The sequence below is a fragment of the Heteronotia binoei genome, chromosome 21, assembly GCF_032191835.1.
Source record: "Heteronotia binoei isolate CCM8104 ecotype False Entrance Well chromosome 21, APGP_CSIRO_Hbin_v1, whole genome shotgun sequence".
Lineage (NCBI taxonomy): Eukaryota > Metazoa > Chordata > Lepidosauria > Squamata > Gekkonidae > Heteronotia > Heteronotia binoei.
The window spans coordinates 14,438,502-14,457,948 of NC_083243.1; the positions used below are offsets into that span (position 1 = coordinate 14,438,502).

The window sequence follows — 19,447 nt, forward strand, 5'->3', positions numbered from 1 at the left end:
AAAACCTCCCTGTGAGAAACAATGAAGAAGAAGAAGAAGAATTGCAGATTTATATCCCGCCCTTCTCCCTGAATCAGAGACTCAGAGCGGCTTACAATCTCCTATGTCTTCTCCCCTCACAACAGACACCCTGTGAGGTGGGTGGGGCTGGAGAGGGCTCTCTCAGCAGCTGCCCTTTCAAGGACAACCTCTGCCAGAGCTCTGGCTGACCCAAGGCCATTCCAGCAGGTGCAAGTGGAGGAGTGGGGAATCAAACCGGTTCTCCCAGATAAGAGTCCGCACACTTAACTACTACACCAAACTGGCTCTAGAGGTGACACTAGAGGGTGTGACACTAGAGGGTGTGGCCTAATATGCAATTGAGTTCCTGCTGCGCCTTTTCTACAAAAAGCCCCGTGTGAAACAATGATGACACTAGAGGGTGTGGCCTAATATGCAAATGAATTCCTGCTGGACCTTTTCTATTAAAAAGCCATGATTATGATATTGATTTTTGATAATTTTTGGTTTTAATCATTATAATATTTTTAACTTGTCATTCCCCTCCCTGAGATTTGCATGTGCAGGGGAGGGCAGACTAGAAATCCAAGAATGAATAAAGCAAACAAGATGTTTAAGAACCGTGGTCTATACTGCTGCACAGAGCTTGCTGTAAATCAGATCCTGTTATGTAATTTCTGAACCTCTGAATGCATCATTACACGACGCTTCAATTCTTTCTTTTTTTCCATACTTTATTGACGATAAAGGCAAAGGTAGTCCCTGTGCAAGCACCAGTCGTTTTTGACTGTGGGGTGACATCGCATCACAATGTTTTCACGGCAGACTTTTTACAGGGTGGTTTGACATTGCCTTCCCCAGTCATCTACACTTTCCCCCCCAGCAGGCTGGGAACTCATTTTACCGACATTGGAAGGCTGAGTCAACCTGGAGCCGGCTACCTGAAAACCCAGCTTCCGTCAGGGATCAAACTCAGGTCGTGAGCAGAGCTTGGGACTGCAGTACTGCGGCTTTACCACTCTGTGCCACAGGGCTCCTCCCCGTGTAGATGACTGGGGAAGGCAATGGCAAACCACCCGTAACAAAAAGTCTGCCGTGAAAACGTTGTGAAAGCAACGTCACCCCAGAGTCTGAAACGACTGGTGCTTGCACGGGGGACTGCCTTTACCTTTAAATTACATTAGTGGCTTATAAAAGGAAGAATCTTCTTTGTATTCTTCCGAACGTCCTAAAAAAAGGGAACCAAACAGTCATGAGATGAGATTAGGATAAATTAGAGCCTGGGGTTGGAAGGAAGTCTGTTAATTTATCAAGAATGCAAATCTCTTGTAATGTGGACAGCCAGTTCGTTATGGTGAGTGGTTTAAGTGATTTCCAAGAACTAGCAATCCCTATTCTAGCAGCAGTGCATAGATATTCTATGAAGATTGGTAAGTTTGAGAGGGCAAAAGGACCACAAATTTAAGATGAAAAGTTCGAATTGTAGAGGAATTTGGATGTTGAAGATGCACTATGCTTCACTTCTTTCTGGAGGTTCCAGACCTCTGATCTCCTAATGCACCGGTTACCGAATGCCCCATTTTGTTGCTTATACTGGCTCCCTCTGTGCAATCTGCTTTGAAACTTTGCAAGAAAGGGGGACTATAAATAACATCAGTAAATTAAATAATAAAGCCCAGTCTGGGTTTTTGCTTTACAGCAACAGACATCTTTATTTCCCAGTACAACGCTGGACAAAAGGAGGCTGTGAGAGCTGTATTCAAACAGAGGTAAGTGTGGGAATTTGAAGTGAAGAGCTGGGTCTTTGGTTGTTTGTGTGTGCACGCGTGCACTTGGAAATCATGGTGACCTCTGGTGAATGCCCCCTTCTGGGGACCTGGAGAATATTCAGAGAGGTGGCTGAATAAAGCCTGCCCCTGCCTCCCAGCTGTGGTATTCCAAGGAGGTCTCCCATTCACGTACTTGCGAGAGTAGAACCCGCTTAGCTTCCGAGATCTTCCGAGATTGGGCTTGCCTGGGCTATCCAGGTCAGGGCGAGAGTTGGGTCCTTGGATGGAAGAGCTTCTGGGCATGCAGTCAAAGCCAGCTGGAGAAAACGAGAAAGCTTAACCAGCTGTCCGGGAGTGAGATTTTGCATCCATTTTGCTGTCACAAATCTACATTGCTGCCCGCCCTCAGCAGTGTATGGAAATGAGCACTCCTGATCTGAAGATGCTCGAATCGCCTGACAGTGCATTTATTGACCTGGGCTCACGTCTTGCAGGGGGAGGGAGCAAGATTGTTTGGCCGCTGTGTGACACAGAGTGTTGGACTGGATGGGCCACTGGCTTGATCCAACATGACTTCTCTTATGTTCTTATGTGACACAGAGTGTTGGACTGGATGGGCCATTGGCCTGATCCAACATGGCTTCTCTTATGTTCTTATGTGACACAGAGTGTTGGACTGGATGGGCCATTGGCCTGATCCAACATGGCTTCTCTGATGTTCTTATGTCTGGGGCAGTGATGCTCTGTGTTCTTGGTGCTTGGGGGGGCACAGTGAGAGGGCTTCTAGTCCCACTGATGGACCTCTTGATGGCACCTGGGTTTTTTGGCCACTGTGTGACACAGAGTGTTGGACTGGATGGGCCATTGGCCTGATCCAACATGGCTTCTCTTACGTTCTTATGTGACACAGAATGTTGGACTGAGGGGCCATTGGCCTGATCCAACATGGCTTCTCTGATGTTCCATGTCTGAGGCAGTAATGCTCTGTCTTCTTGATGCTTGGGGAGGGCAACAGTGGGAGGGCTTCTAGTGTCCTGGCTCCACTGGTGGACCTCCTTATGGCACCTGAATTTTTTGGCCACTGTGTGACACAATGTGTTGGACTGGATGGGCCATTGGCCTGATACAACATGTCTTCTTGTATGTTCTTACATCTGGGCAGTGATGCTCTGTATTCTTGGTGCTTGGGGGGCACAGTGGGAGGGCTTCTAGTGTCCTGGCCCCACTGGTGGACCTCCTGATGGAACCTGGGTTTTTTTTGGCCACTGTGTGACCCAGAGTGTTGGACTGGATGGGCTATTGCCCTGATCCAACATGGCTTCTTGTAATGTCTGGGGCAGTGATGTTCTGTATTCTTGGTGCTTGGGAGGGGCAATAGTGGAAGGGCTTGTAGCGTCCTGGCCCCACTCCAGGACACTAGAGAGCCAGTTCGGTGTAGTGGTTAAAGTGCATGGACTCTTATGTGGAGAACTGGGTTTGATTCCCACTCCTCCTCTTGCAGCTGCTGGAATGGCCTCAGGTCAGCCATAGCTCTGGCAGAGGTTGTCCTTGAAAGGGCAGCTGCTATGAATGCCCCCTCAGCCCCACCCACCTCACAGAGTGTCTGTTATGGGGGAAGAAGATAAAGGAGATTGTGAGCCGCTCTGAGATTCGGAGTGGAGGGCAGGATATAAATCCAATGTCATCTTGTTCTTCTTCTCGTCCTCTTCTGGTGGACCTCCTGATGGCACATGGATTTTTTAGCTACTGCGTGACCCAGAGTGTTGGACTGGATGGGCTGTTGGCCTGATCCAACATGAATTCTCTTATGTTCTTATTTTTTAAAAGACCCTTGCCTTCCTCTTGTCTCCGTAGAATTCAGAATGTCCCTGTATTCAAAGAGGTGAAAGTGCAGCTTCTCGACAATGTTTGCCCGGATCAGAAGGAGGGCACCAAGTCTGCACGCAGTGAGATGGATTCGGCGACAACCATTGCAGCAGCAACCGCAGCGGCCATTGCTTCCGCTGCACCACTTCTCAAAGTAAGGGAGTGGTTTTGGGATGGTCCTCATCAGAGCAAAAGCATGAGGTCGTTTCATGCGCTCCAAGAGAAAAGCTGGCTTAGCTTTCAAAAAATCTCAATCCGGCAACGGGAACTCATCGTGCAAATCAGATGGAGCTTAGCTGGCGTGCTGCAGAATTTTGGCATGAAACCCAAAGCGAATGGGAGGTTTTCAAGCAGAGGCTGGATGGCCATCTGACAAAAATGCGGACCCTGTGATTTTTTTGGGGGGGGGGCAGTATTGATGAGTTTTCTGCATTGAGCAAGGGGCTGGACTCGATGACCCTGGAGGTCCATTCCAACTCTATGATTTTATGGGTTCTAGGAAAAAAGCCAAAGGAAAAAACCCCATGGACATAAATGCTCACAGAAGAAAAGCCCACTGGGAAAAATGCCCACAGGAAAAGAAGCCCACAAGGAAAAAAGCCCATACTGAAAGAAGCGCACATGGAATAGGGTTGCAAGTTCAATTCAATAAATATCTGGGAACTCTGGGGGTGGAGCCAGAAGCCTTCACTCGGAGCGGCTTACAATCCCCTTTTCCTCCCCCTCCCCGCAACAGACACGCTGTGAGCAGTGTTCCCTCTAAGCTGAGTTGTCATGAGCTAGCTCACAGATTTTTAGCCTCCAGATCACATATTTTTGTCTTAGCTCAGGAAGGAGGACCCCAGAACACACTAGTTTATGCAGTAGCTTACAACTTTAATGCCAGTAGCTCACAAAGTAGAATTTTTGCTCCCAAGACTCTGCAGCTTTTAGAGGGAACATTGCCTGTGAGGCAGGTGGGACTGAGAGAGCTCTGACAGAAATTACTGGCCTGATCCAGTAGGCCTCTTCTGATATTCTTATGAAGGCCTCAGCTTCTCTGCCCTTTTGTTGACCCTCCAGAGGAACTGGGTGGCCACTGTGTGAGACAGGACTAGATGGACCATTGGCCTGATCCAGCAGGGCACTTCTGATGTTCTTCTGGTGGCCTCAGCCTCTCTGCCCTTTTGTTGACCCTCCAGAAGAACTAGCTGGCCACTGTGTGAGACAGGATGCTGGACTAGATGGACCCCCACTGGTCTGATCCAGCAGGGCTCTTTTGATGTTCTTATGAAGGCTTTGCCCTCTGTGCCCTGTTGTTGACCCTCCAAAGGAACTGGTTGGCCTCTGTGTGAGACAGGAGGCTGGACTAGATGGACCACTGGTCTGATCCAGCAGGGCTCTTCTGATGTTCTAATGAAGGCCTCCGTCTCTCTGCCCTGTTGCTGGCCCTCCAGAGAAACTGGTTGGCCTCTGTGTGAGGCAGGATGCTGGAGTAGATGGACCCCTGACCTGATCCAGCAGTGCTCTTCTGATGTTCTTATGAAGGCCTCAGCCTCTGTGCCCTGTTGCTGGCCCTCCAGAGAAACTGGTTGGCCACTGTGTGAGACAGGAGGCTGGACTGGATGGACCACTGGTTTGATCCAGCAGGGCTCTTCTGACGTTCTTATGAAGGCCTCTGCCTTTCTGCCCTGTTGTATTGGACCTCCAGAGGAACTGGTTGGCCACTGTGTGAGACAGGAGGCTGGACCAGATGGACCACTAGATGATCCAGCAAGGCTCTTCTTATGTCTCCTTAGAGGGCCAACAACAGGGCATAGAGGCAGAGACCTTCTCCGATGTTGTCTCCTGCCTCTGGGATTCAGAGGCTGACTGCCTCCGAATGTGGAGGTTCCCTTCAATCACTGTGGCTGTTAGCCACTAACAGGCCTATTTTCCGTGAACCTGTGCAATCTCCTTTTAAAGCAATCTGGGCTTGTGGCCCTTTCTATATCCTCTAGGAGTGAACTCCATGTGTTAATTGCTTTCCGTGTAAATAAGTATTTCCTTTTGGCCTCTCTGAATCTACTGCCTCATCAGAGAGCCAGTTTGGTGTAGTGGTGAAGTGTGTGGACTCTTATGTGGGAGAACCGAGTTTGATTCCCCACTCCTCCACTTGCAGCTGCTGGAATGGCCTTGGGTCAGCCATTGCTCTGGCAGAGTTATCCTTGAAAGGGCAGACTCTTATCTGGGAGAACCGGGTTTGATTCCCCACTCCTCCACGTGCAGCTGCTGGAATGGCCAGGGGTCAGCCGTAGCTCTGGCAGAGGTTGTCCTTGAAAAGGCAGCTGCTGTGAGAGCTCTCTCAGCCCCACTGGCCTCACAGTGTGCCTGTTGTGAGGGAGGGAGGTAAGGGAGATTGTGAGCTGCTCTGAGACTCTGAAATTTGGAGTGGAGGGTTGAATATAAATCCAATATCTTCTTCATTGGGTGCTCTTGAATTCTATTCTTTTGGGAGAGGGAGAAAAAATTCTCTTTGCCAGCTCTCCATCCCTGGCATAATCCCATAAACCTCTTATCATGCCCTTCCCAAGTCATCTCTTTTCTGAACTGAAAAGTCCCAGACTTTTCTTTCCTCATTAGGAAAATGCTCCAAGCCCCTACTCATCTTGGTTGCCCTCCTCTGTAGCTTTCCCAGCTCTGCAATGTCCTTTTTGAGATAAGGTGACCAGAACTGTACACAGTAGTCCAAACGAAGCTTCACTGTAGATCTCTCCAGAGGCATTACGATAATGGTCATTTTATTTTCAGTCCCTTTGCATTCCCACCCCACCCCCTTTGCCTCCATCCAGTCAGCTCTGGTTAGGAAGAAGAAGACTGCAGATTTATATCCCGCCCTTCTCTCTGAATCAGAGACTCAGAGCGGCTTACAAACCCCTGTCTCTTCTCCCCCCACAACAGACACCTTGTGAGGTGAGTGGGACTGAGAGAGCTCTCCCAGCAGCTGCTCTTTCAAGGACAGAGTCTAAGCGGCTCACAATCTCCTTTAGCTTCTTCCCCCACAATAGACACCCTGTGAGGTGGGTGGGGCTGGAGAGGGCTCTCCCAGCAGCTGCCCTTTCAAGGACAACTCCTACGAGAGCTATGGCTGACCTAAGGCCATTCCTGCAGCTGCAAGAGGAGGAGTGGGGAATCAAACCCGGTTCTCCCAGATAAGAGTCCCCGCCCTTAACCACTACACCAAACAGGAGAGCCCATTCCTTTGCAGCTCCTCAATGTTTAAATTACGGCTTTTCAAAAATTTCAGGTCCATAGCGACTTGGAAGCCAAAGTGAGCTCCGTTTCCGAGATCCTGAAGAAGCTGCAAGAGACGGACAAGCAGCTGCAGCGCATGGCCGAGCAGCAAGCCGCCCTGAAGGCCCAGCCGCCCGGGAGGCCCCCCTGCAATCTGAGAGCCGCCGAGCTGGAAAAGCAGACGACTCTCTTTATGGAGCAGCGGATTCGGCACCTGGAAACACTGCAACAGCAGCAAATGAATATTCAGGTACCTCTGCTGATGGCGATGATATCGGATTTAAGAACATAAGAACATAAGAGAAGCCATGTTGGATCAGGCCAACGGCCCATCAAGTCCAACACTCTGTGTCACACAGTGGCAAAAAATGTTATATACACACATACACTGTGGCTAATAGCCACTGATGGACCTGTGCTCCATACACTGTGGCTAATAGCCACTGATGGACCTGTGCTCCATACACTGTGGCTAATAGCCACTGATGGACCTGTGCTCCATATTTTTATCTAAACCCCTCTTGAAGGTGGCTATACTTGTGGCCGCCACCACCTCCTGTGGCAGTGAATTCCACATGTTAATCACCCTTTGGGTGAAGAAGTACTTCCTTTTATCCGTCTTAACCTGTCTGCTCAGCAATTTCATCGAATGCCCACGAGTTCTTGTATTGTGAGAAAGGGAGAAAAGTACTTCTTTCTCTACTTTCTCCATTCCATGCATTATCTTGTAAACCTCTATCATGTCACCCCGCAGTCGACGTTTCTCCAAGCTAAAGAGTCCCAAGTGTTTCAACCTTTCTTCATAGGGAAAGTGCTCCAGCCCTTTAATCATTCTAGTTGCCCTTCTCTGCACCTTCTCTAAAGCTATAATATCCTTTTTGAGGTGCGGCGACCAGAACTGCACACAGTACTCCAAATGAGACCGCACCATCGATTTATACAGGGGCATTATGATACTGGCTGATTTGTTTTCAATTCCCTTCCTAATAATTCCCAGCATGGCATTGGCCTTTTTTATTGCAAACGCACACTGTCTTGACACTTTCAGTGAGTTATCTATCATGACCCCAAGATCTCTCTCTTGATCAGTCTCTGCCAGTTCACACCCCATCAACTTGTATTTGTAGCTGGGATTCTTAGCCCCAATGTGCATTACTTTGCACTTGGCCACATTGAACCGCATCTGCCACGTTGACGCCCACTCACCCAGCCTCAACAGATCCCTTTGGAGTTCCTCACAATCCTCTCTGGTTCTCACCACCCTGAACAATTTAGTGTCATCCGCAAACTTGGCCACTTCACTGCTCACTCCGAACTCTAAATCATTTATGAACAAGTTAAAAAGCATGGGACCCAGTACCGAGCCCTGCGGCACCCCACTGCTTACCGTCCTCCACTGCGAAGACTGCCCATTTATACTCACTCTCTGCTTCCTATTACTCAGCCAGTTTATTACTTATTACTCAGCCATTTATATCCTGCCCTTCACTCTGAATCTCAAGAGTCTCAGAGCGGCTCACAATCTCCTTCCTTCCCACAACAGTCCCTGTGAGGTGGGTGGGGCTGCGAGAGCTCTCACAGAAGCTGCCTTTTCAAAGACAACTCCTGCGAGAACTAGGGCTGACCCAAGGCCATTCCAGCAGATGCAAGTGGAGGGAATCAAACCCGGTTCTAATAAGCTGCAATAAGCTCTGGCTGACCCAAGGCCATTTCAGCAGCAGCAAGTGGAGGAGTGGGGGAATCAAACCCGGTTCTCCTAGAGAAGAGTCTGCACACTTAACCACTACACCAAACTGGCTCTGCCATTTTTTTGTCTGATGGAGATGGGTTGCATGGGTCTGCTCACCTAACAGGCAGAGCTTTCGTCAGACGGATTAGGCTCGTTTCCCTGTTACGCGTGACTCTGGTAGTCTTGACATCTAGATAAAAGTCCAGTAGTGTCTCTACTGACCAGATGTTGGGAGTCTGAGGGCTAGTTTGGTGTAGTGACTAAGAATGGTGGACTCTAAGCCAGGGACGTCAAACTCACGAGGGCCGGATCTTCACCTTGTCGGGCCGGGCCGTGTGTGTCATAACATGTAATGCCAGGTAGGGGAGATATAAACTTTATAAAGAACACAGACAAACACTCCCACTCAGCCGAATCCACACTGGCTTGTTGGCTCACTCAGCCAACAGGAGGAAGAAAGGCTTGGCTCAGTACTTCTGTGCAACTGAGGGAACCTGGCAAAGCTAGCTCTCCTTCCCCCGCTTCCTCCCTAAGGGAGGAGCTTTGATCTGTAGCTCCTGTGCGATTGAGCAAGCCTGGCAAAGCAAGTTGTGATGAAGAAGAAGAAGATATTGGATTTATATCCCGCCCTCCACTCCGAAGAGTCTCAGAGCGGCTCACAATCTCCTTTACCTTCCTCCCCCACAACAGTCACCCTGTGAGGTAGATGAAGATATTGGATTCATATCCCGCCCTCCACTCCGAAGAGTCTCAGAGCGGCTCACAATCTCCTTTACCTTCCTCCCCCACAACAGACACCCTGTGAGGTGGGTGGGGCTGGAGAGGGCTCTCACAACAGCTGCCCTTTCAAGGACAGAGTCTCAGAGCGGCCTACAATCTCCTTTACCTTCCTCCCCCACAACAGACACCCTGTGAGGTGGGTGGGGCTGGAGAGGGCTCTCACAACAGCTGCCCTTTCAAGGACAGAGTCTCAGAGCGGCCTACAATCTCCTTTACCTTCCTCCCCCACAACAGTCACCCTGTGAGGTAGATGAAGATATTGGATTCATATCCCGCCCTCCACTCCGAAGAGTCTCAGAGCGGCTCACAATCTCCTTTACCTTCCTCCCCCACAACAGACACCCTGTGAGGTGGGTGGGGCTGGAGAGGGCTCTCACAACAGCTGCCCTTTCAAGGACAGAGTCTCAGAGCGGCCTACCATCTCCTTTACCTTCCTCCCCCACAACAGACACCCTGTGAGGTGGGTGGGGCTGAGAGGACTCTCACAACAGCTGCCCTTTCAAGGACAGAGTCTCAGAGCGGCTCACAATCTCCTTTCCCTTCCTCCCCCACAACAGACACCCTGTGAGGTAGATGAAGATATTGGATTTATATCCCACCCTCCACTCCAAAGAGTCTCAGAGCGGCTCACAATCTCCTTTCCCTCCCTCCCCCACAACAGACACCCTGTGAGGTAGATGAAGATATTGGATTTATATTCCGCCCTCCACTCTGAAGAGTCTCAGAGCGGCTCACAATCTCCTTTCCCTTCCTCCCCCACAACAGACACCCTGTGAGGCGGGTGGGGCTGGAGAGGGCTCTCACAGCAGCTGCCCTTTCAAGGACAACCTCTGCCAGAACTATGGCTGACCCAAGGCCATGCTAGCAGGTGCAAGTGGAGGAGTGGAGAATCAAACCCGGTTCTCCCAGATAAGAGTCTGCACACTTAACCACTACACCAAACCAGCTCTCCTGATGCAGAAGGAAGCAAGAGAGAGGGAGAAGGAAGCAGACGACAGTGAGTTGCTCAGGGGCCTGATGGGAGCCCTCGGGGGGCCTGATTCGGCCCCTGGGCTGCATGTTTGACACCCCTGCTCTAAGCTGGTGAGTGTGATTCAGTATAAGGCAGCTTCGTGTATTTCACGTATTTCCACCAATACGGTTTTCACCTCTTCCAGCGTTTTTTTCCACTCACTGCAACTCTTCCCCCCCCCCCCCTCCTCCCCAGACCCATTTACTCAACTCGGCGCTGAACTCGGGTGGCTTCCAAGCTGCCAGCCTCCCGCCTTCTCAGACGGCAGCTGCGGTGAATCCAGGGAGGCCCCTCGACAACCCCATGTCACCTCATCGACGGGATTTATTCTCCTCAAATCCATGGGATGGGCAAGGTGAGAAATTGTTGGTTGTTGGGTTTTTTTTAAAAAAAGCACCACCTCAAACATATACACCACCAGTAAAAGAGTCCAGAATAATGTCGCTCAGCCTTTTTCACTCGTATCTCAGCTGTTACTGAGTCAAAAGGCCATAGATATTAGCCACAGCGTATTGTTGGAACTCTCTGTCTGGGACAAGTGATGCTCTGTATTCTTGGTGCTTGGGAGGGGCCACAGTGTGAAGACTTCTAGTGTTCTGGCCCCGCTGATGGACCTCCTGATGGCACCTGGTTTTTTTGGCCACTGTGTGACAAATGAGTTTGACACCGCTGGTTTAGAGAAACAGAAACTGAAAGATGACACGATACAAGTTTACAAAGCTACGCATGGGATAGAGAAAGCAGAAAAAGAAGTACTCTGCTACCTGGTGTTATATTTTGTGACATATATGGCCCGGCCCGACAAGGTCTCATTTATGTCAAGTCTGGCCCTCATAACAAATGAGTTTGACACCCCTGTTTTAACTGGAGATACTAGGGATTGAACCTGGGACCTTCTGCATCCCATAAGAACATAAGAGAAGCCATGTTAGATCAGGCCAATGGCCCATTCAGTCCAACACTCTGGGTCACATAAGAACATAAGAGAAGCCATGTTGGATCAGGCCAGTGGCCCATCCAGTCCAACACTCTGGGTCACATAAGAACATAAGAGAAGCCATGTTGGATCAGGCCAATGGCCCATCCAGTCCAACACTCTGGGTCACACAGTGGCAAATTTATATATATATACACATATACACACACTGTGGCTAATAGCCACCGATGGACCTCTGCTCCATATTTTTATCTAAACCCCTCTTGAAGGTGGCTATGCTTGTGGCCGCCACCACCTCCTGTGGCAGTGAATTCCACATGTTAATCACTCTTTGGGTGAAGAAGTACTTCCTTTTATCCATTTTAACCTGTCTGCTCAGCAATTTCATCGAATGCCCACGAGTTCCCAAGCAACTGAGCCACAGCCTCTCTCTAAAGCAAAAGCTAGCCGTGTATAAACAAGCAGGTCTTCTCCCTCCCCCCTCCCCATGAGGAAAAGCTTTCCTATAAAATATTGGGATGGAACCCGACATCTTCCCTTCTGCTTTCCGCTTGACATTCCCTCTTTAACGGGGAGTTTGTGTCTCATCCTCCTGAATTTCAGCCCCTTCTCGGAAGTTTGGAAGTCGCGCCGGCCGGAGGCAGAAGTCCCCCCTGAAGACGCCTGCCCCGCGGCGGTATGCTCCCGTGCCCGTCTCGAAAGACGCTAAGATTTCTCACAAGATGGCGAAGCGAGAGCAGCCGATCAGAGAGAAAGAAAACATCCTCAGGTCACCTGATAAAGAGACTCAAGGTAAGACCCAGAGGAGAGTTCAGAAGCTGATTTTTCTTTTTTTGTTTCCTGTTTACGTGGCCATGTCCGTGGGCTACAGTGGCCTGGCCTGCCACTTGAGAGCCGGTCCGGTGTTACAAAGAGTGTCATAGCTTGGAAAGACGTTGACTGGGGGTGGGGGTGGGGAGTGACATGATAGAGGTTTACAAGATTATGCACGGGGTAGAGAAGGTAGAGAAAGAAGTCCTTTTCTCGCTTTCTCACAATACAAGAACTCCTGGGCACTCAGTGAAATTGCTGAGCAGTCCGGTTAGAACGGATAAAAGGAAGTCCTTCTTCACCCAAAGGGTGGAATTCACATGGAATTCACTGCCACAGGAGGTGGCAGCAGCTACAAGCATAGACAGCTTCAGGAGGGCATTGGATAAACATATGGAGCAGAGGTCCATCAGTGGCTCTAAGCCACAAGAATGCTCTTTGTCTGGGCCAAGTGATGCTCTGTATTCTTGGTTCTTGGGGGGAGAGATACAAAATCTTTGAGTTTTTCTGTGTCCTTTATAACGGGGGTCCCGAACCACCAGTCCATGGCCTGCTACCAACCGGGCCACGGAGCGAGGCCACGCCACTGCTTTTGCTCACCTGGGTCTTGGGCTGGCAGAAAGGGCAGTGCTTCTGTGACCTTAGCCTACCCCCTTATCTATAGACCCCCACTGATCAGCTGATCGTCAGGGGTCTTTAAATGGGAGGGGGAGGCAGATTGGCCTTTCACCACCTGACTACCTAGTGGGGAGGTGGCAGAACCGGGTTTGATTCCCCACTCCTCCACTTGCACCTGCTGGAATGGCCTTGGGTCAGCCATCGCTCTGGCAGAGGTTGTCCTTGAAAGGGCAACTGCTGTGAGAGCCCCCTCAGCCCCACCCACCTTACAGGGTGTCTTTTGTGGGGAAGGAAGGGAAAGGAGATTGTGAGCTGCTCTGAGACTCTTTGGAGTGGAGGGCGGGATATAAATCCAATATCTTCGTCTACCTCACAGGGTGCCTGTTGTGGGGGAGGAAGGGAAAGGAGATTGTGAGCCGCTCTGAGACTCTTCGAAGTGGAGGGCGGGATATAAATCCAATATCTTCATCTACCTCACAGGGTGCCTGTTGTGGGGGAGGAAGGGAAAGGAGATTGTGAGCCGCTCTGAGACTCTTCGGAGTGGAGGGTGGGATATAAATCCAATATCTTCATCTACCTCACAGGGTGTCTGTTGTGGGGGAGGAAGATAAAGGAGATTGTAGGCTGCTCTGAGACTCTGTTCTTGGAAGGGCAGCTGCTGGGAGAGCCCTCTCAGCCCCACCCACCTCACAGGGTGTCTGTTGTGGGGGAGGAAGGGAAAGGAGATTGTAGGCCGCTCTGAGACTCTGAGATTTAGAGTGGAGGGCGGGATATAAATCCAATATCTTCATCTACCTCACAGGGTGTCTGTTGTGGGGGAGGAAGGTAAAAGAGATTGTGAGCTGTTCTGAGATTCTTCGGAGTGGAGGGCGGGATATGAATTGTGACTCTTCGGAGGAGGAGGGCGGGATATAAATCCAATATCTTCATGTACCTCACAGGGTGTCTGTTGTGGGGGAGGAAGGGAAAGAAGATTGTAGGCTGCTCTGAGACTCTGTCCTTGGAAGTGCAGCTGCTGTGAGAGCCCTCTCAGCCCCACCCACCTCACAGGGTGTCTGTTGTGGGGGAGGAAGGGAAAGGAGATTGTAGGCCGCTCTGAGCCTCTGTCCTTGAAAGGGCAGCTGCTGTGAGAGTCCTCTCCAGCCCCACCCACCTCACAGGGAGTCTGTTGTGGGGGAGGAAGGGAAAGGAGATTGTAGGCCGCTCTGAGCCTCTGTCCTTGAAAGAGCAGCTGCTGTGAGAGCCCTCTCCAGCCCCACCCACCTCACAGGGCGTCTGTTGTGGGGGAGGAAGGGAAAGGAGATTGTAGGCTGCTCTGAGACTCTGTCCTTGAAAGGGCAGCTGCTGTGAGAGCCCTCTCAGCCCCACCCACCTCACAGGGTGTCTGTTGTGGAGAAGGAAGGGAAAGGAGATTGTAGGCTGCTCTGAGACTCTGTCCTTGAAAGGGCAGCTGCTGTGAGAGCCCTCTCCAGCCCCACCCACCTCACAGGGAGTCTGTTGTGGGGGAGGAAGGGAAAGGAGATTGTAGGCCGCTCTGAGACTCTGTCCTTGAAAGAGCAGCTGCTGTGAGAGCCCTCTCCAGCCCCACCCACCTCACAGGGCGTCTGTTGTGGGGGAGGAAGGGAAAGGAGATTGTAGGCTGCTCTGAGACTCTGTCCTTGAAAGGGCAGCTGCTGTGAGAGCCCTCTCAGCCCCACCCACCTCACAGGGTGTCTGTTGTGGGGGAGGAAGGTAAAGGAGATTGCGAGCCGCTCTGAGACTCTTCGGAGTGGAGGGCAGGATATAAATCCAATATCATCATCAGAAACAGCCCCAATATCCACACATTTAAAGCCCCCATGGGGGGCAGGGGGCAGGCGGATGGCAGCCTGGGGTGGCAAAAACTTCAGTGCTGCCTCCACCACTGGTCCGTGGAAAAATTCTCTTCTAGAAACCGGTCCCTGGTGCCAAAAAGGTTGGGGACCATTGCTTTATGAAGTTTATGTCTCTGCTACCTGGCGTTACTTTTTATGACGCACCCGGCCCGGCCCTCATAACAAATTATTTCAACACCCCTGCGGATGGAGCCTTCTTCCAAAAGAAGAGATGTTCCATGCATCAGAGGAAGGAAGGTGCAGTCATTAGTTGAATGGCGCCATATGATGCAGCCAGCCGTGTTAATAATAATAATAATAATAAATTTTATTTCTATCCCGCCCTCCCCGCCTAGGCGGCTCAGGGCGGCTAACAACATTTAAAACAATTAACATAGATAGATAAAACATTAAATTTAACAATTAAAATTTTTAAACATAAAAACCAGTCAATTAAATTAAATACATAATTCAAATTGCATTAAATGTATCTGGCAGCAATAAAATTATTTTGGCGCTGGTTCTGCCAGTTTAAATGGTTCCATAATCGTATTATGGATGGCGGCTCTTTATTCCAAGCAACTCAGCAGTCGATATCAGTGTAGGCTTGTCTGAAAAGGGCGGTCTTGCAGGCCCTGCGGAACTGGTCAAGGTTCCGCTGGGCCCGCACTTCCTCCGGAAGCTGGTTCCACAATGCGGGAGCCGCGGCTGAAAAGGCCTGTGTTCTGGTGTTTTGGAGTTTGACCTCTCTCGGCCCAGGGATGGTCATTTTGTTTTTACCCACTGACCTCAGTGCCCTCTGGGGTTCATATGGGGAGAGACGGTCCCTTAGGTAGGCTGGTCCTCGGCCATATAGGGCTATATATTGTGTTTAGCCACAATAATCGCAGCTATGATAGTTTTAAAAGGAAGTATTATGTGGTGTGTGTTGGTCATGGGCATGCATTATGAACACATATATATGAACATATGAAGCTGCTTTGTACTGAATCGGACCCTCGGCCCATCAAAGTCAATATTGTCTACTCAGACTGGCAGCGGCTCTCCAGGGTCCCAAGTAGTTTTTCACCTACTTGCCTGGACCCTTTTTAGTTGGGAGATGCCGGGGATTGAACCTGGGACCTTCTGCTTACCAAGCAGATGATCTACTACTGAGCTACCTTCCCTCCCCTGCTCTCCGGGGTCTCAAGCTGAGGCTTTTCACGCCTATTTGCCTGGACCCTTTTTAGTTGGAGATGCCGGGGATTGAACCGGGGACCTTCAGCTTACCAAGCAGATGCTCTACCACCGAGCCACTGTTGCTCCCATTTAAGGAAGTTCTAAAACCATAGAAACCAGGGGACTAATAAATGCCCTTGCTATATCTACCTTTGTTGGCTACCATGCTTTTGCCTTCTAGGCGGAGGAAGATTCCTAGAGCAGATTCTGAATTCTCATGAATCCCCGTTTGGTCAGAGTCCATCTTGGAAGGCGCCGCCCCCCAACAATCAAATGCCCTGGCAGTTGGAAAGAGAGAGGTAAATAAGGGTCTCCGTTCTTCCTTCCAGGCGTTCATTTTTAATGCGATCAAGAGAAGACAAGGCGAGCTTTTGTTGCGGTCTCCCAAAAGTGAGGGATGCTTTCAGTTGACCAGCAGTGGCGTCTCACTCTCAGTTCGAAAAACTGGAACATTAGAAGAGGTTTCCTTGAATATATCAGCGCTTCCCTAAGGCAGTTCATTCCCAGGCCGAATGAGAAAAGGCATCAAGTGCCATCAGATCGCAGCTGACTTTTGAATGACCTTGTCACCTCCCCGACCGTTTGACAATATCTTTTTTTTTTTTTTGCGCAGCTCAGTTGCCCCACAGATCAAGCCTTTCCTGGTATTTGAAAACCCGGTTCCAGATTCCGGCCCAGTTGAGAGAACAGCGAAGAAAGCTGACGACGTGCTTCGGGATCTCGGGCAACTGAGGAGAGAGATGCAGGGCATTCTGCAGGTGAGGAACGGGCACTGATCAAGGCTGACTCTGCTTAGCTTCCGAGTTCTGACAAGATTGGGCTAGCCTGGGCCAACCAGGTCTCGGGAAGAGACGTTCATAGGAACATCAGAGAAGCCATGTTGGATCAGGCCAATGGCCCCTCCAGTCCAACACTCTGTGTCACATAAGAACATAAGAGAAGCCATGTTGGATCAGGCCAATGGCCCATCCAGTCCAACGCTCTGTGTCACACATAAGAACATCAGAGAAGCCTTGTTGGATCAGGCCAATGGCCCATCCAGTCCAACACTCTGTGTCACACATAAGAACATAAGAGAAGCCATGTTGGATCAGGCCAATGGCTCATCCAGTCCAACGCTCTGTGTCGCACATAAGAACATAAGAGAAGCCATGTTGGATCAGGCCAATGGCCCATTCAGTCCAACGCTCTGTGTCGCACATAAGAACATAAGAGAAGCCATGTTGGATCAGGCCAATGGCCCATCCAATCCAACACTCTGTGTCATACATAAGAACATAAGAGAAGTCATATTAGATCAGGCCAATGGCCCATCCAGTCCAACACTCTGTGTCACACATAAGAACATCAGAGAAGCCGTGTTGGATCAGGCCAATGGCCCATCCAGTCCAACGCTCTGTGTCGCACATAAGAACATAAGAGAAGCCTTGTTGGATCAGGCCAATGGCCCATCCAGTCCAACGCTCTGTGTCGCACATAAGAACATAAGAGAAGCCATGTTGGATCAGGCCAATGGCCCATCCAGTCCAACACTCTGTGTCACACTTAAGAACATAAGAGAAGTCATGTTAGATCAGGCCAGTGGCCCATCCAGTCCAACACTCTGTGTCACACATAAGAACATCAGAGAAGCCATGTTGGATCACGCCAATGGCTCATCCAGTTCAACGCTCTGTGTCACACATAAGAACATCAGAGAAGCCGTGTTGGATCCAGTCCAACGCTCTGTGTCGCACATAAGAACATAAGAGAAGCCATGTTGGATCAGGCCAATGGCCCATCCAGTCCAACACTCTGTGTCACACATAAGAACATCAGAGAAGCCATGTTGGATCAGGACAATGGCCCATCCAGTCCAACGCTCTGTGTCACACATAAGAACATCAGAGAAGCCATGTTGGATCAGGCCAATGGCCCATCCAGTCCAACACTCTGTGTCACACTTAAGAACATAAGAGAAGTCATGTTAGATCAGGCCAGTGGCCCATCCAGTCCAACACTCTGTGTCACACATAAGAACATCAGAGAAGCCATGTTGGATCAGGCCAATGGCCCATTCAGTCCAACGCTCTGTGTCGCACATAAGAACATAAGAGAAGCCATGTTGGATCAGGCCAATGGCCCATCCAGTCCAACACTCTGTGTCATACATAAGAACATAAGAGAAGTCATGTTAGATCAGGCCAGTGGCCCATCCAGTCCAACACTCTGTGTCACACATAAGAACATCAGAGAAGCTATGTTGGATCAGGCCAATGGCCCATCCAGTCCAACACTCTGTGTCATACATAAGAACATAAGAGAAGTCATGTTAGATCAGGCCAGTGGCCCATCCAGTCCAACACTCTGTGTCGCACATAAGAACATAAGAGAAGCCATGTTGGATCAGGCCAATGGCCCATCCAGTCCAACACTCTGTGTCACACATAAGAACATCAGAGCAGCCATGTTGGATCAGGCCAATGGCCCACCCAGTCCAACATTCTGTCACACATAAGAACATCAGAGAAGCCATATTGGATCAGGCCAGTGGCCCATCCAGTCCAACACTCTGTGTCACATAAGAACAGAAGAGAAGCCATGTTGGATCAGGCCAAGGGCCCATCCAGTCCAACACTCTGTGTCACATAAGAACATAAGAGAAGCCATGTTGGATCAGGCCAGTGGCCCATCCAGTCCAACCCTCTGTGTCACATAAGAACATAAGAGAAGCCATGTTGGATCAGGCCAGTGGCCCATCCAGTCCAACCCTCTGTGTCACATAAGAACATAAGAGAAGCCATGTTGGATCAGGCCAGTGGCCTATCCAGTCCAACACTGTGTCACATAAGAACATAAGAGAAGCCTCTTGTGGCAGTGAATTCCATGTGTTGATCACCCTTTGGATGAAGTACTTCCTTTTATCCGTTCTAACCCGACTGCTCAGCAATTTCATTGATTTCCCACGAGTTCTTGTATTGTGAGAAAGGGAGAAAAGTACTTCTTTCTCCACCTGCTCTATCCCATGCATAATCTTGTCACCCTGCAGTCGACGTTTCTCCGAGGTAAAGAGCCCCAATCATTTTAACCTTTCTTCACAGGGAAAGTGTTCCAACCCTTCAATCATTCTAGTTGCCCTTTTCTGCATTTTTTCCAATGCTATAATATCCTTTTTGGAGGTGGTTTCTCCAAGCTAAAGAGCCCCATTTTAAGCATGTTTTATTTTAAGGTTTTTTTTTTTTAAAAAAATCTCTAATTGTGTTTGTGTCCTTTATGAAGTTTCCGTCTCTGCTACCTGGCATGACATTTTATGACACACCAGCCCGACATGGTCTCATTTATGTCCGATCTGGCCCTCATGAGTTTGACACCCCTGTCTTACAGAAACAACTCCAGCAGCATCTTAAAGATTTAACAAAATTTGTGGCGGGGTAGGCCCTTTCATAATAATAATAAAAAATAGAGACATCAGCCTGCCAACAAAAGTCCGTACAGTCAAAGCGATGGTATTCCCAGTAGTAATGTACGGCTGTGAGAGCTGGACCATAAGGAAGGCCGAGTGCAGAAGAATAGATGCTTTCGAGATGTGGTGCTGGAGAAGACTCTTGAGAGTCCCTTGGACTC

The 19,447-nt window shown here is 49.8% G+C and overlaps 1 protein-coding gene across 1 annotated transcript in view; it reads left to right on the plus strand.

Moving 5' to 3' along the window:
- The window catches only part of KIAA0586 (KIAA0586 ortholog), a 154,343-nt gene that overhangs the window by 2,050 nt on the left and 132,846 nt on the right, over nt 1-19,447 (plus strand). Inside the window, 7 exon segments of the mRNA XM_060261507.1 lie at nt 1,700-1,769; nt 3,624-3,789; nt 6,901-7,137; nt 10,604-10,763; nt 11,949-12,137; nt 16,026-16,159; nt 16,474-16,602. Coding sequence (XP_060117490.1) covers nt 1,700-1,769; nt 3,624-3,789; nt 6,901-7,137; nt 10,604-10,763; nt 11,949-12,137; nt 16,026-16,159; nt 16,474-16,602 — 1,085 coding nt within the window.